The sequence below is a fragment of the Tachyglossus aculeatus genome, chromosome 5, assembly GCF_015852505.1.
Source record: "Tachyglossus aculeatus isolate mTacAcu1 chromosome 5, mTacAcu1.pri, whole genome shotgun sequence".
Taxonomy (NCBI): domain Eukaryota; kingdom Metazoa; phylum Chordata; class Mammalia; order Monotremata; family Tachyglossidae; genus Tachyglossus; species Tachyglossus aculeatus.
Window position 1 is genome coordinate 79,178,626 of NC_052070.1, and position 14,419 is coordinate 79,193,044.

A 14,419-nucleotide genomic window follows, 5' to 3' on the forward strand; every position below is an offset into this window, starting at 1 on the left:
ATGGCAGGTTCAACCAGCACCCCCAAAACGCCCTTGGGTTGCATGCTCAGTCACTTCAAAGAGGCGTACCGGGATGGGGCAGATTATGGGATCGCGTTAAAGAAGCAGAGGCTCGTTCTATTCTGCAGGAATGAGTGGCCCACCTTCGGGGTGGGATGGCCCCCCCCCCAGGGTAGTTTTAATAAGCAAGTTGTAAACGAGGTTTGGAGAATAGTGACGGGGACCCCCGGCCATCCCGATCAGTTCCCCTACATTGACGTCTGGCTGGACCTTATTACCCACCCCCCTCCCTGGTTGAAAAACTGCTTCCTTCCTCTCCCCCTCGCCCCCCTCTCCATCCCCCCTTCTTACCTCCTTCCCTTCCCCACAGCACCTGTATATATGTATATATGTTTGTACATATTTATTACTCTATTTATTTATTTATTTTACTTGTACATATCTATTCTATTTATTTTATTTTGTTAGTATGTTTGGTTTTGTTCTGTGTCTTCCCCTTTTAGACTGTGAGCCCGCTGTTGGGTAGGGACTGTCTCTATATGTTGCCAATTTGTACTTCCCAAGCGCTTAGTACAGTGCTCTGCACACAGCGCTCAATAAATACGATTGATTGATTGATTGACTGCCAAGAAGCTGGGGGTAGATGCAAGATCACCAGAGCAGGCATGGTTCCTTCTCTGCTGGAGCTAACAGTCTATCAAATAGGGAAAACAGTGGTGGTCTCCCATTGTACAGGTGAGAAAACTGAAGGGCCGCGAGCCTTGCGGAAGGTCGCACCGGTGGCAGAGCTGCCATCTCAACCTGTATATATGGCACAGAGTAAGTGCTTAAGTGCACATAGTAAGCGCTCAATAAATATGTTTGATGATGATGATGATGATGATGATGCTCCCTGCAAAGGGGCATTCGAGTTCTTGTGGCCCAACCACAAAAGGGGCCCCCTTCCAGGGACGCCCCCAAAGTCCTCCAGGAGTCCCAGGAGGATGATCTTCCCCCTCCTTATAACCCGGGCACCCTTCGGGACATTCCGCAGTCTGGGGGCCCTGGACTCTACCCCCCACTGCCTCCTTCCGCGTCGTCGCCAGATTCTCCTGGCCTCCCAGCAACACCGCCCGGGCCCCTATCCCCCCCTCATACTAGGACCGGGGCAAGTTATCATTCCGGCGAGAAGTCCTCCTCTGTCATTCTTCCCCTCCGGGAGGCACCCAATCCCGAGGGAAGTCCTTTCCTGGTCCCTTTCTCCACCAGTGATATTTATAATTGGAAAACTCAGAACCCTCCCTTCTCCGAGAAACCACAGGCCTTGATTAGCCTCCTAGAGTCAGTTTTCCACACCCACCGGCCCACCTGGGATGACTGCCAGCAACTCCTCCCTGCTCTCTTTACAACAGAGGAGAGGGAGCGAATCCGTTTGGAAGCGCGCAAGGCAGTACTGGGCCCGGGAAGCGGGGCAGTGGAAGAGCGGAGGGACGAGGTCGAAAGGTCTTTCCCTTCCTCCCGTCCGCGCTGGGACCCTAATTTCTCTGCGGGCCGTGATTCATTGGACACTTACCACCGGTACCTGTTGCGGGGCCTGAAAGCCACAGCCCGAAAGCCTACAAATTTGTCCAAAGTGTCCGAGGTAGTGCAGGGCACCCAAGAGTCACCGAGGGCATTTCTGGAACGACTCTATGAAGCCTATAGACCCTTCACCCCCATTGACCCTGAGGCCCCGGAGAATGCACGCGCGTTGAACGTGGCGTTTGTCACTCAATCAGCCCCCGATATCAGGAAGAAGCTTCAGAAGCAAGAGGGGTTTGAGGGCATGAACATGTCCCAGCTAGTCGAAATAGCTCAGAAAGTTTTCAACGCACGAGACGGCCCCTCCGAAAAATCAGATAAACGCCTCGCTTCTAGTGGCAGCCCTCAAGGAAGCTCCGTCTGCTTCCGGCCCCCGCCACAGAGGGTCCAGGGGGCCCCATGCTCCTTTGTCTTCAAAGACCACCCCGGTCCAGGGGGCTACAGGAAATGTCACTTCTTGCCCTTGGACATCCGCGCGCACCGTTGACCTGGGCCGGGGCACGGTCACACGCTCCTTTCTTGTGATGCCTGACTGTCCTTATCCCTTACTAGGTCGGGATCTCTTGCAAGAACTCCAGGCCACCGTTTCTTTCCAAGGGGGCTCAGCGTCTCTTGATCTGGACCCTGCTTCCCCTAATTCCCCTCCGTCTGTTCTCGTTACCCTGCCCCTGTCCTCTGAGTTCCTGCTCCACGGAACGGCAGTGGGTGACACTGCTAGTCCTCATCTACAAGAACTTCTTACCTCTTTCCCTGGGGTGTGGGCTGAATCTAATCCCCCGGGGCTGGCCTCCCATCGCCCACCTCTGGTGGTCCAGCTTCTTGCTACGGCTTCTCCTGTCTCGGTCCACCAGTATCCCATGTCTGCCGAGGCCCACCGGGGAATAGTGGTCCATATCTCTCGCCTAAAGGAAGCGGGCATCCTTGTCCCCTGCCAGTCTCCCTGGAAAACCCCCCTCCTCCTGGTTAGAAAACCAGGCACCTCTGACTATCGGCCTGTCCAGGACCTTCGAGAGGTCAATAAGCGGGTCGAGACTATTCACCCCACTGTTCCTAACCCATATACCCTGCTTACTCTTCTGTCCTCAGATCATTCCGTCTACACCGTCCTGGACCTAAAGGATGCCGCCTTCTCCATTCCTCTGGCCCCCACCAGTCAGCCCATTTTTGCCTTCCCTTGGGTTGATCCCACGGGGGGTTTCTCCGGTCAACTAACCAGGACCCATCTACCCTAAGGCTTCAAGAACTCTTCCACTCTCTTCGATGAGGCTCTCCATCAGGACCTCCTGTCTTTCCGCACCTCTAATCCAGCCCGCTCCCTCATCCAGTATGTTGATGATTTACTCCTGGCAGCTCCCTCCGAGACCCTCTGTCTTGAGGCCACCCGGTCGCTCCTCTCGCTCCTGCAGTCCCTGGGTTATAGGGTTTCCTCCAAAAAGGCCCAGATTTGTCAGCTCTCCGTTACCTACCTTGGCTATCTCCTCTCTGCCGGAAAACGCGTCCTCTCGAGGTCTAGGATCCAGGCTATTCTAGCCGTCCCCACCCCTTCCGCAAAAAGACAGGTGCGTGAGTTTTTGGGTACGGTGGGGAACTGCCGCTTGTGGATCCTGGGCTTCGCCGAGATCGCTAAGCCCCTGTACTCGGCTACTGCGGGGTCTGGTCCCTTCTGCTGGACACATGGGACACATACTTCTGCTGGAGTAGGCGTTTGACTCCCTGAAGCAGTCTCTCCTCTCCGCGCCGGCCCTTGCCCTTCCTGATATTACTAAACCTTTCCATCTTTTCGTTGCGGAATCCAAGGGGGTCGCAAAAGATGTCCTCACCCAGACCCTCGGGCGTACCTGTCCAAACGCCTCGACCCTGTTGCCTCGGGTTGGCCACCCTGCCTTCGGGCGGTGGCAGCCACTGCCCTCCTGGTCAAAGAGGTGGATAAGTTATCCCTCGGGCAGCCCCTTGCCATCACAGCCCCCCATGCGGTCGAGGCTCTTCTCCGTAGCACCCCTCACCTCTGGCTCTCTAATTCCCATTTAACCCACTACCAGGCTCTACTACTCGACCAGCCCCGTCTCACGTTTTCTAGAACCTCTGCTCTGAATCCGGCCACCCTCCTCCCGGACTCGGATGTGTCCGATACGACCCGGCCCCTCCATGACTGTTTTCAGCTTCTCGATGAGGTCCAGCCTGCCAGTCCCGACCTTTCTGATCACCCCTTGTCCGACCCGCAGCTAACCCTTTTCACCGACGGCAGCAGCTTCATCGAATCCGGCCTTCGGCGGGTTGGGGCTGCGGTAGTCTCGTTCCCATCCCTCTCGGTCTTCTGGTCCTCCTCTCTCCGCCCCGGTTCATTGGCCCAAAAGGCCGAATTGGTTGCTTTAACCCAGGCCCTCTGCCTGGCAGAGGGGAAGTCCGCCAATATTTTCACGGATAGCCGCTATGCCTTTGCCACTGCCCATGTGCATGCCGCCTTATACCATGAGAGAGGCCTCCTAACCTCTGCCGGGAAGGCCATTAAAAACAAAGAAGAGATTCTGTCCTTGCTTGACGCTGTCCGGATGCCTGCCCGAGTGGCCATCATCCACTGCCACGGACACCAGCCCGGGAACTCACCCGAGGCCATTGGTAACCGGGCGGCGGATGAGGCTGCCCGAGAGGCAGCGATGTCGGTGTCCTCTACTCCCTTGTGCCCCGTTTTTGACCCTAACAATTCGCCCGCTCCTTCTTACTCCCCCTCGGATGATTCCTTCGCCAAACAAAAAGGGGGAACTAGGGATGGGTCAGGATGGTGGGTCCTACCAGAGGGAAGAATTTTTGTCCCAGAGGCAGTAGGGAGAGAGTGGGCCACACGGCTACACCAGATCACTCATCTAGGGGCAAGGAAAATGGGTGTGCTTTTAAGAGACAGGTACTTTATCCCACACTTGGACAACGTCTTAGCCAGCACAGCCGCCCGGTGTGGGTCATGCGTATGGGTGAATGCTAAGCAGGGGAAGGTTGCTCCCCCAGGGATCGGACTGCGAGGACTGCAACCAGGTGAAAACTGGGAAGTTGATTTCACGGAGGTCAAACTCCCGGCAGCAGGCTACCGATACCTTCTAGTAGATACTTTCTCAGGTTGGGTGGAAGCCTTTCCAGTAAAACATGAAACAGCCCTAGTGGTGGTAAAAAAAATTCTGAATGAGATTCTCCCGCGCTTTGGTCTTCCGCTTGGGCTTGGATCTGACAATGGCCCAGCATTTGTGGCCAAAGTATCCCGAGGAGTAACAAAGGCTTTAGGGGTAGAATGGAAGTTGCACTGTGCTTATCAACCTCAGTCACACTGTTTAACACTGTGCAACCTGAGACATCTGGCTTAAACTCCTACTACATTTTACAATGTAAAATGGGGATGAAGACTGTGAACCCATGTGGGACAGGGACGGTGTCCAACCTGGCTAGCTTGTATATACCCCAGTGCCAGTGCCAGACACATAGTAAGCACTAACACTTTCCCAGACTGAGCCCTCTTTTTCCTCTCCTCCTCCCCATTCCCCCCGCCCTACCTCCTTCCCCTTCCCACAGCACCTGTATATATGTTTGTACAGATTTATTACTCTATTTATTTTATTTGGACATATTTATTATTCTATTTATTTTGTTAATGATGTGCATCTAGCTTTACCTCTATTTATTCTGATGACTTGACACCTGTCCACATGTTTTGTTTCATTGTCTGTCCCTCCCTTCTAGACTGTGAGCACGTTGCTGGGTAGGGACCATCTTTATGTTGCAAACTTGTACTTCCCAAGCGCTTAGTACAGTGCTCTGCACACAATAAGCGCTCAATAAATACAATTGAATGAATGAATGAATGAATGAATGATCACTCGTGCCCGTCTCTTCCCGTCCCCCTCACTTTCTTTCATCCATTCCTTCCAATTTGGGGCATCACTCCCTTAAAGAGAGAATAAAAAGAGAGAATAAACGGAGGTCCGCACTAGTGATCACTTGTGCCCGTCTCTTCCCGTCCCCCTCACTTTCTTTCATCCATTCCTTCCGATTTGGGGCGTCACTACCTTAAAGAAAGAATAAAAAGAGAGAATAAACGGAGGTCTGCACTAGGGATCACTCGTGCCCATCTCTTTCCGTCCCCCTCACTTTCTTTCATCCATTCAATTGTACTTATCGAGCGTTTACTGGGGGCAGAGCACCGTACTGAGCGCTTAGGAGAGGACAGTACAATAAACAAGTCACATTCCCTGCTCCCTCTCCATCCCCCTCATTCAGTCCTATTTATTGAGCGCTTCCTGGGCGCAGAGCACTGCCCTACACGCTTGGGGAAGGATGATAAAACAATAAACAGACACATTCCCCCAACCCCCCACTTGCATTCATTTAATATTTAATATTTGATTCAATTGCCTCACCTGTAAAATGGGGATTAAGACTGTGAGCCCCACGTGGGACAACCTGATTACCTTGTATCCACCCCCATTGCTTAGAACAGTGCTTTGCACATAGTAAGCGCTTAACAAATGCCATTATTATTATTATTATTCCTCAATCAGAGGGGCTGAATTTGGAATCTCCCCACCCAGCACCCGTTTGCTCTCCCGATTCCTCGGAATGAGGCTCTGTCAGAAGGGCAAGGCCGTGTGGGTTTGGAACAGGGGATTGAGTCCGACGTAGCTTGGGAAAACCAAGCCCCTGAATCTGGAGTGGGCCTGGTGTAGTCCCAAAAAATGAATTAGGAGTGGGAATGTGGTCCAAAGGGACGGTGACGGGCGGACTAAGCGATCCGTCTTAACGAACACTAAGCAGGAGGTGGAAGGAAGGGCAGCAGGCCAAAATGGTGTCATCTTGAATGTGAGGCAGATGTATCCTGCCACTAAAAAAATGCCCACGTGAAACAAGGACACAAGAGAAATACGATGTGTATGAATTGGGAGGTAGCTATGGCTCTATTCGGTATTAGATCGTCATTAAACTACCGCGTCTATTGTGTTACGGAAAGCATAATACATTCAGTGAAAATGGCAACTAGCGAAGATTTATTGGAGGCGGTAAATCGTACATTTCAGGGAAGGAAAAGGGTCGGCAGTGGGAACATTGATGAAATCAAAACTTGATGGTACCTGGAAGAATGAAGGAATAAATCAAAGAAAAGCAGTTCAGACAACATTACCTTCGTATTCATTATGGTGTAACTAAAGGACCCCTGTAAAACTGTCCTGGGAGCTAAATAATGTCACGACGGACCGGGGAATTCTATAAATCAGTCAGTCGTATTTATTGAGTGTTTACTGTGGGCAGAGCACCGTACTAAGCGCTTGGGAGAGTACAGTGCAAAGAGACACATTCCCCTCCCATAACGAGCTTACAGTCTAGATGGGGAGACTGACTTTAATATAAATAAATAAATTACAGATATGTACATAAGTCCTGTGGGGGCTGGGAGGAGGAATGAATAAAGGGAGCAAGTCAGAGTGATGCAGAATGAAGGTAGAAGAGGAAAGAGGGGGTTAGTCAGGGAAGGCCTCTTGAAGGAGATGTGCCCTCAACAAGGCTTTGAAGGCGGCGAGAGTAATTGTTGGAGAGAAGGAGGGACGGAGGCCCAGGCCATAGCACTGGTAAACAAAATCATCTTCCCACGACCTTATTTTAGTCAACAGTTTCGACCTTCCCCATCAAAACTTTGGCAGAGTCAGGAAGGAACCGCTAACAAAATGTGCTGATTTTGAGTTTTCTTTCACCTTCTTTTCCTTTCCCCACAGTTTGGTGGGGGTGCGGAGGTAGAGTGAACTCAACCTGCAGGCAGGCATAGCAGACAGACATAACGGATTGAGACGAAAATAGCCCAATTTGGTTAACTGCATTGCATACAATACAAAGTAACTCAAGCCTGTTTGCGTATTTGAAAACGTGAGCAGGGAAATATTTTAAACCACTCCAACATAAAGCGAAGGGAAGTCTTGTAAGAGCCTGAGTTGTCCACTAAAGAATCTTTCCATAACTAAAGCAAATGGGACTCAACTTGTCAATCGTCAAGCTATTTAGGGCCAGTCTGACCGAAGTGAAAAACAGTTATGGAGTGTGCAGTTTTCTTATGATACAATCATTTGTGGCATTTACTACTTTTACCCTGTCAGGAAAACAACAACAACAAGCATTTCAACCACCTTCTGGCTTTACAGCAGATTAAAAAAAAATAAATTTATGGTAAATATGTTCTCCATGTGTCAACTGAATTTTGCTAGATGAAAGATTTAAAAATACCTGAAACTGACCAATTGATAATCTCTACCATTCGATGATGGCAAAGTCCCACTTGACCTTTATAATAATAATAATTGTGCCTGAAAATGACCAATTGATAATCTCTACCATTCGATGATGGCAAAGTCCCACTGGACCTTTATAATAATAATAATTGTGCCATGCATTGTACTAAGTGCTGGGTGGGATACAAGAAAGTCTGGCTGACCCAGTCCCTGTCCAGCATGGGGCTCATAGTCTTAATCCCCATTTTACAGATGAGGAAACTGAGGCACAGAGAAATGAAGTGACTCCACACCAGGAGACAAGTGGTGGAGCCGGGATTAGAACACACGACCTTCTGCCTCCCGGGCCGGTGCTCCATCCTCCAAGCCATGATGCTTAGACTGATTTCCATTATGCCTCCACAGAGAGAACTTTATGAAACAGACCAACGTTTTAGGAGTCTCATCCCAGTAGTCTGTCAGTCTACCCTGGAAAAGATAATGTCAGCAGATCCAGTTGATTAACAGACCAATAGTAGTATTTTTTATTAAGCGCTTATTGTGCACGGAGTAACAATAATAATAATAATGACATTTATTAAGCACTGACTATATGCCAAGCACTGTTCTGTAATAAGTGATGGAAAAATCAATCGTATTTATTGAGCGCTTACAGTGTGCAGAGCACTGTACTAAGCGCTTGGGAAGTCCAAGTTGGCAACATATAGAGACGGTCCCTACCCAACAGTGGGCTCACAGTCGAGAAGGGGGAGACAGAGAACAAAACAAAACATATAAACAAAATAAAATAGAATAGATATGTACAAGTAGAATAAATAAATAGAGTAATAAATACGAACAAACATATATGCGTATATACAGGCACTGTGGGGAAGGGAAAGAGATAAGGAGGAGGGGGAGGGAGGGGGAAAAAGATACACAGGTTAGCGTTGACAGGATCTCGGTCCTTCAGGGGTCCACAACCTAAAAATATGGTGGAGAATGATCTGATGACAGACAAATTAGGCGGATGAAACAATTTAAGAACATAACATTCGGCTCAGTGGAAAGAGCCCGGGCTTTGGAGTCAGAGGTCATGGGTTCAAATCCCGGCTCTGCCGCTTGTCAGCTATGTGACTTTGGGCAAGTCACTTAAATTCTCTGTGCCTCAGTTACCTCATCTGTAAAACGGGGATTTAGACTGTGAGCCCCACGTGGGACAACCTGATCACCTCGTAACCTCTCCAGCGCTTAGAACAGTGCTTTGCACATAGCAAGCGCTTAACAAATGCCATCATCATCGTCATCATCATAACATAAAAAGCAGACCCCAACAGGTTTGGTGGTAAAGTGGGCCTCTTGGTGTTCTCAAGGTGCTGCTGCCCAGGATCAAAAATGCTGTTTTGTTTTTCATTTCTTTGTTTTTAAGTGGTATAGGTTAAGTGCTTACTATGTGCCAGGCACCGTACTCAGCACTAGGTTAAACACAGTCCGTGTCCAACATGAGGCCTTCTTAATCCCCATTTTTGACAAATGAAGGAACTGCCGAATTGTCCTTTCCAAGCACTTAGTACAGTACACAGTAAGTGCTCAATAAATATGATTGAATGAACTGAGGCACAGGGAAGTTAAGTGATTTATCCAAGGTCACAGAGTCCTTCGCTCTACCCACTAGGCAATACTGCTTCTCTTCCTGCATGTAAAGGGCATGTCCGGGGCGAGAGCCCTGGACGTCGTGATGGGAAGGCGGTGCTTCCCGGAGTTTGTCACTCAGCCATCCGGGGGAAAAAGAAGCCAACAGGCTCGTCAAGGTCAGGGTTTCCGGATGGCTCGACGGGAAGCCGTCAGGGGTGAGCAGTGATGCCTTTGGTTTGTCCGGTACGGGGAGAGGCCAAGGGGCGAGGTGCCGCGACGGCCGAAATCACCCGCGGGGTGTGTCGGTAGCAGGATCCCTGGCTCCACAAAGGGCAGGGGACAGGAGTTGGGGTTTTCCCAGCCTTGTCTCTAGTCCCACTTTCATCCCAGAGGACAAATTCAAACACGGGGCCGGCCGTTGAGTTGGTTACCGGCATTCCAGCGGCTCAGGGCAGCAGCAGCGGCTGCACTCCCTGAAGTTTCTCACTGTGGTCTGAACGGATCTTTTTTCTGCTTTGCTGCATTTTTAAATGGGAGCTGTCAAGTGCTTACTACGTACCAGGCACTGTACTAAGCGCTGGTGTAGATGCAAGCTAATCAGGTCGGACAGGGGCGTGTCCCACGTGGGACTCACAGATTTAATCCCCATTTTACAGATGAGGGAAGAGAGGCACAGAGAAGTGAAGCGACTTGCCCAAGATCACACAGCAGATACATGGTAGAGTTAGGATTAGAACCCAGTTCCTTCTGGCTCTTAGGACCAAGCTGTATCCATTAGGTCACACTGCTTGTATACGGTAACACAAACCTGCCCTCTAACCAGTTATTGTCTCCTTGAAATAGGCCTGGACATAGTTCAAGCTGAGAATCAGGGAGGGAAAGCCATGTGTCCAACAGCGGTATTTATTAATAATAATAATGGCATTTATTAAGCGCTTACTATGTGCACAGCACTGTTCTAAGCGCTAGGGGAGGTTACAAGGTGATCAGGTTGTCCCACAGGGGGCTCACAGTCTTAATCCCCATTTTACAGATGAGGTAACTGAGGCCCAGAGAAGTGAAGTGACTTGCCCCAAGTCACACAGCGGACAAGTGGCGGAGCCGGGACTTGAACCCATGACCTCTGACTCCAAAGCCCGTTGCTCTTCCCACTGAGCCACGCTGCTTCTCAAAACAGAGTAGTAAGTGCTTAACAAATACCAACACTATTGCAGCGCTTAGAACAGTGCTCTGCACATAGTAAGCGCTTAACAAATGCCATCATCATTACCATTATTATTAAAGGACCAACGCGGCCTAACTCTTAAAGGGCCAGGCCTTGAATCCCCATTTGGCAGGTGAGGGAACTGAGGCACAGAGAAGTGAAGAGACTTGAGCAGACAAGTGGCGAGGTTGGGATTAGAACCCACGACCTCTGACTCCCAAGTCGGGGCTCTTGCCACTAGGCCATGCTGCCGCTCCCGAGCGCTTTATTGAGCGCTTACTGTAACCAGAGCCCCGTACTGAGCGAGAAGTGCGCTCTCTCACTTTGCTCTAAAAGTTTGTCGCTCTCTGCCCTAAGGCACTGTGATCCCGCTTTCTCCTCGCCCACCGGAGGTTAAAGGTCCTGGAATCATCAGATTGTTTTGACATTGTGTAGCTGCACTGCGGGAAAGATCTGCATTTTCTTTCATAAGTGCAAAGATCGAGAGCAGAAAAAGAGCTAAAATGGCCTTCTGAAGAGAAAAACACTGATGAGTTTCCTGCACCAGGAGGAGGCAGCAACATTTCATGGTCTGTTGAAAATCAGGGCAGGATGACTAAAGAACTCTTCCGGAGACCAGCCAAAATCATCATCATCAATCGTATTTATTGAGCGCTTACTATGTGCAGAGCACTGTACCAAGCGCTTGGGAAGTACAAATTGGCAACAAAATGTGTCTAGCTTTCATGGTCCTCCCCACTAAGATGCAGTGCAGACGCGGGGCGTTGTTGAGAGACTCAGAAATGGCTTCCAAAAATAATTTTTTTTTTCAATGCGAAAGTTGTCTGAAGGTAGAAGGGGGTCGCTCGATGCTGAGACCTTGTTCTGATAAGAGGGACGGCAGATAAGGCATTATCTGACATTGGAATTATAAGACATTGCCAAGATCCGCCCTTTCCTATCCATACAAACTGCTACCCTGCTCATTCATCCTATCCCGTCTGGACTACTGCACCAGCCTTCTCTCTGATCTCCCATCCTCGTGTCTCTCTCCACTTCAATCCATACTTCATGCTGCTGCCCGGATTATCTTTGTCCAGAAACGCTCTGGGCATATTACTCCCCTCCTCAAAAACCTCCAATGGCTACCGATCAATCTGCGCATCAGGCAGAAACTCCTCACCCTGGGCTTCAAGGCTGTCCATCACCTCGCCCCCTCCTACCTCACCTCCCTTCTCTCCTTCTACAGCCCACCCCCCACCCTCCGCTCCTCCGCCACTAATCTCCTCACCGTACCTCATTCTCGCCTGTCCAGGCATCGACCCCCGGACCACGTCATCCCCCGGGCCTGGAATGCCCTCCCTCTGCCCATCCGCCAAGATAGCTCTCTTCCTCCCTTCAAGGCCCTGCTGAGAGCTCACCTCCTCCAGGAGGCCTTCCCAGACTGAGCCCCTTCCTTCCTCTCCCCCTCGTCCCCCTCTCCATCCCCCCGTCTTACCTCCTTCCCTTCCCCACAGCACCTGTATATATGTATATATGGTTGTACATATTTATTACTCTATTTATTTATTTTACTTGTACATATCTATCCTATTTATTTTATTTTGTTAGTATGTTTGGTTTTGTTCTCTGTCTCCCCCTTTTAGACTGTGAGCCCACTGTTGGGTAGGGACTGTCTCTATATGTTGCCAATTTGTACTTCCCAAGCGCTTAGTACAGTGCTCTGCACATAGTAAGCGCTCAATAAATACGATTGATGATGATGATGATGATAAGGGGAACTGGGAGATGCCAAGTTGCCCCACTGTAGTTTGGGGAGGTGGAAACAATCTCATGAACACCTTCGGCCCAGCCAAGTAGGAGGCTGAGGTGGCCGAGTGGACTGAGCCCGGGCCTGGGCGTCAGAAGGACCTGGTTTCCATTCCCAGCTCCGCCACTTGCTTGCTGTGTGACCTTGGCCAAGTCACTGAACTTCTCTGTGCCTCAGCTACCTCATCTGTAAAATGGGGATTAAGACTGTGAACCCCATGTGGGATAGGGCCTGTGTCCAACCCGATTTGCCTGTATCCACCCCAGCGCTTAATGTAAAACCTGACACATAGTAAGCACTTAAAATACCACAATTATTATCATTATTATTAGTATTACTGTTATTCCACCTTCTGCAGTGCCTAAAATCCAGACAGCATAATCCTGTGGCAAGAAGGCAGTGCTTCCCCCCGCCCCCTTTTGCAGTCGGCCTGACAGATGAGTGCTCAATTAAGGACACTGTTTGCTTTCCTCTTTGTCCGGCTCCACCTGTCATCCTGCTGACACACTGCTTGTGCACCACAAAATAGAAAACAAGTTGCTCTGGGGCCCCTGTCCCAAAGATCCTCAGGATACGCATAAGAGGGAGTAAATTTAGGATCATGACTGGGGCTCATGAACCATACTTACCCCCATGTGGGACAGGGACTGTCCGATCTTATCAACTTGTATCTACTCCAGTGCTTAGAACAGTGCTAGGCACCTAGTAAGTGCTTAACCAATACTATTATTACGCCAAGATGATCGAGAGTGTGCCCACATGCACAGTGAAAGCCAAATATTTTCCAAACTGCAAATTAGTTTGGAAGAACTGATGTAAGCAACTTCTCTGCCTTAGGGAAGAAAAGACCATGGAGAGGTTGCTTAAGTCACCATAATTTCATATTTACTGAGATACATACTGTATATTCTATTTATCCCCTAAGGATATATATTTCTCTATATATACATAGAGACACACACTTAGTGCAGTGCTTTGCATTTAGTAGGTAATCCATAAATATGGATGATAATGATGGCATTTATTAAGCGGTTACTATGTGCAAAGCACTGTTCTAAGCGCTGGGGAGGTTACAAGGTGATCAGGTTGTCCCACAGGGGGCTCACAGTCTTCACCCCCATTTTACAGATGAGGTCACTGAGGAGAAGTTGAATGACTTGCCCAAAGTCACACAGCTGACAATTGGCGGAGTCGGGATTTGAACCAATGACCTCCGACTCCAAAGCCCGTGCTCTTTCTACTGAGCCTCGCTGCTTCTGAGTGCTCAATAAATACCATTGATTGACTGATTGACAGCCGATTCTGATGGACAGACTGCTTGTAATTCCGTGTACTCCCAGTTCCCTTTGTAGGGCAAAAATGTTAGAGCCCTGCAGAATCTTAATGTTACCCCACAGCCCCTACTCCTGAAAACGCTATCTGGCCTTGGCTCTCCCGAAACAGCACTCTCTGTATTACCTTTCGAAGAAGAAAACTGGAGACTGTTTATTGCACTTCTAATATCACCAGAACTTCCTTTGCAAATCAACTCTAAAGCAGTTTTATCAGGAACAACTTTTCCTCCCTTCTAAAACAAGAAAATTAAAAACAATTTCAGTTACGTTCTAAATAAAAATAAATGCACTCTCATCCAGGTACAATGAAAGATTACACTACTGAGATTTATCAATGCCGAAGAAAAATTACATTGCAATAAATGCCTTGAGACAGTTTTTATTTTGGCTCCCCACCCAGAGCCTTACTAAGGTGACACCTCCTCCAGGAGGCCTTCCCTGATTAAACTCTCATTTTCCTAGAGCCCTTTTGCATCGTCTATGCACTTGGATCTGTGACCTCTGGGCATTTCATAATGATAATGATGGCATTTGTTAAGTGCTTACCATGTGCCAAGCACTGCTCCAAGTGCTAAGGTAGATACAAGGTAATCAGGTTGTCCCACGTGGGGCTCCCAGTCCCAGTCCCCATTTTACAGATGAGGTCACCGAGGCACAGAGAAGT

General features: G+C 49.3%; 1 protein-coding gene across 1 annotated transcript; it reads left to right on the plus strand.

The window, feature by feature from the left end:
• LOC119928817 lies at positions 1–4,910 on the plus strand. Its single transcript, XM_038747335.1, is given in 5 exon segments — positions 1–293; positions 949–1,945; positions 1,980–3,251; positions 3,253–3,391; positions 3,394–4,910. Coding segments are annotated over 5 exon segments (4,218 nt in total).
• Positions 4,911–14,419: the final 9,509 nt, after the last annotated feature.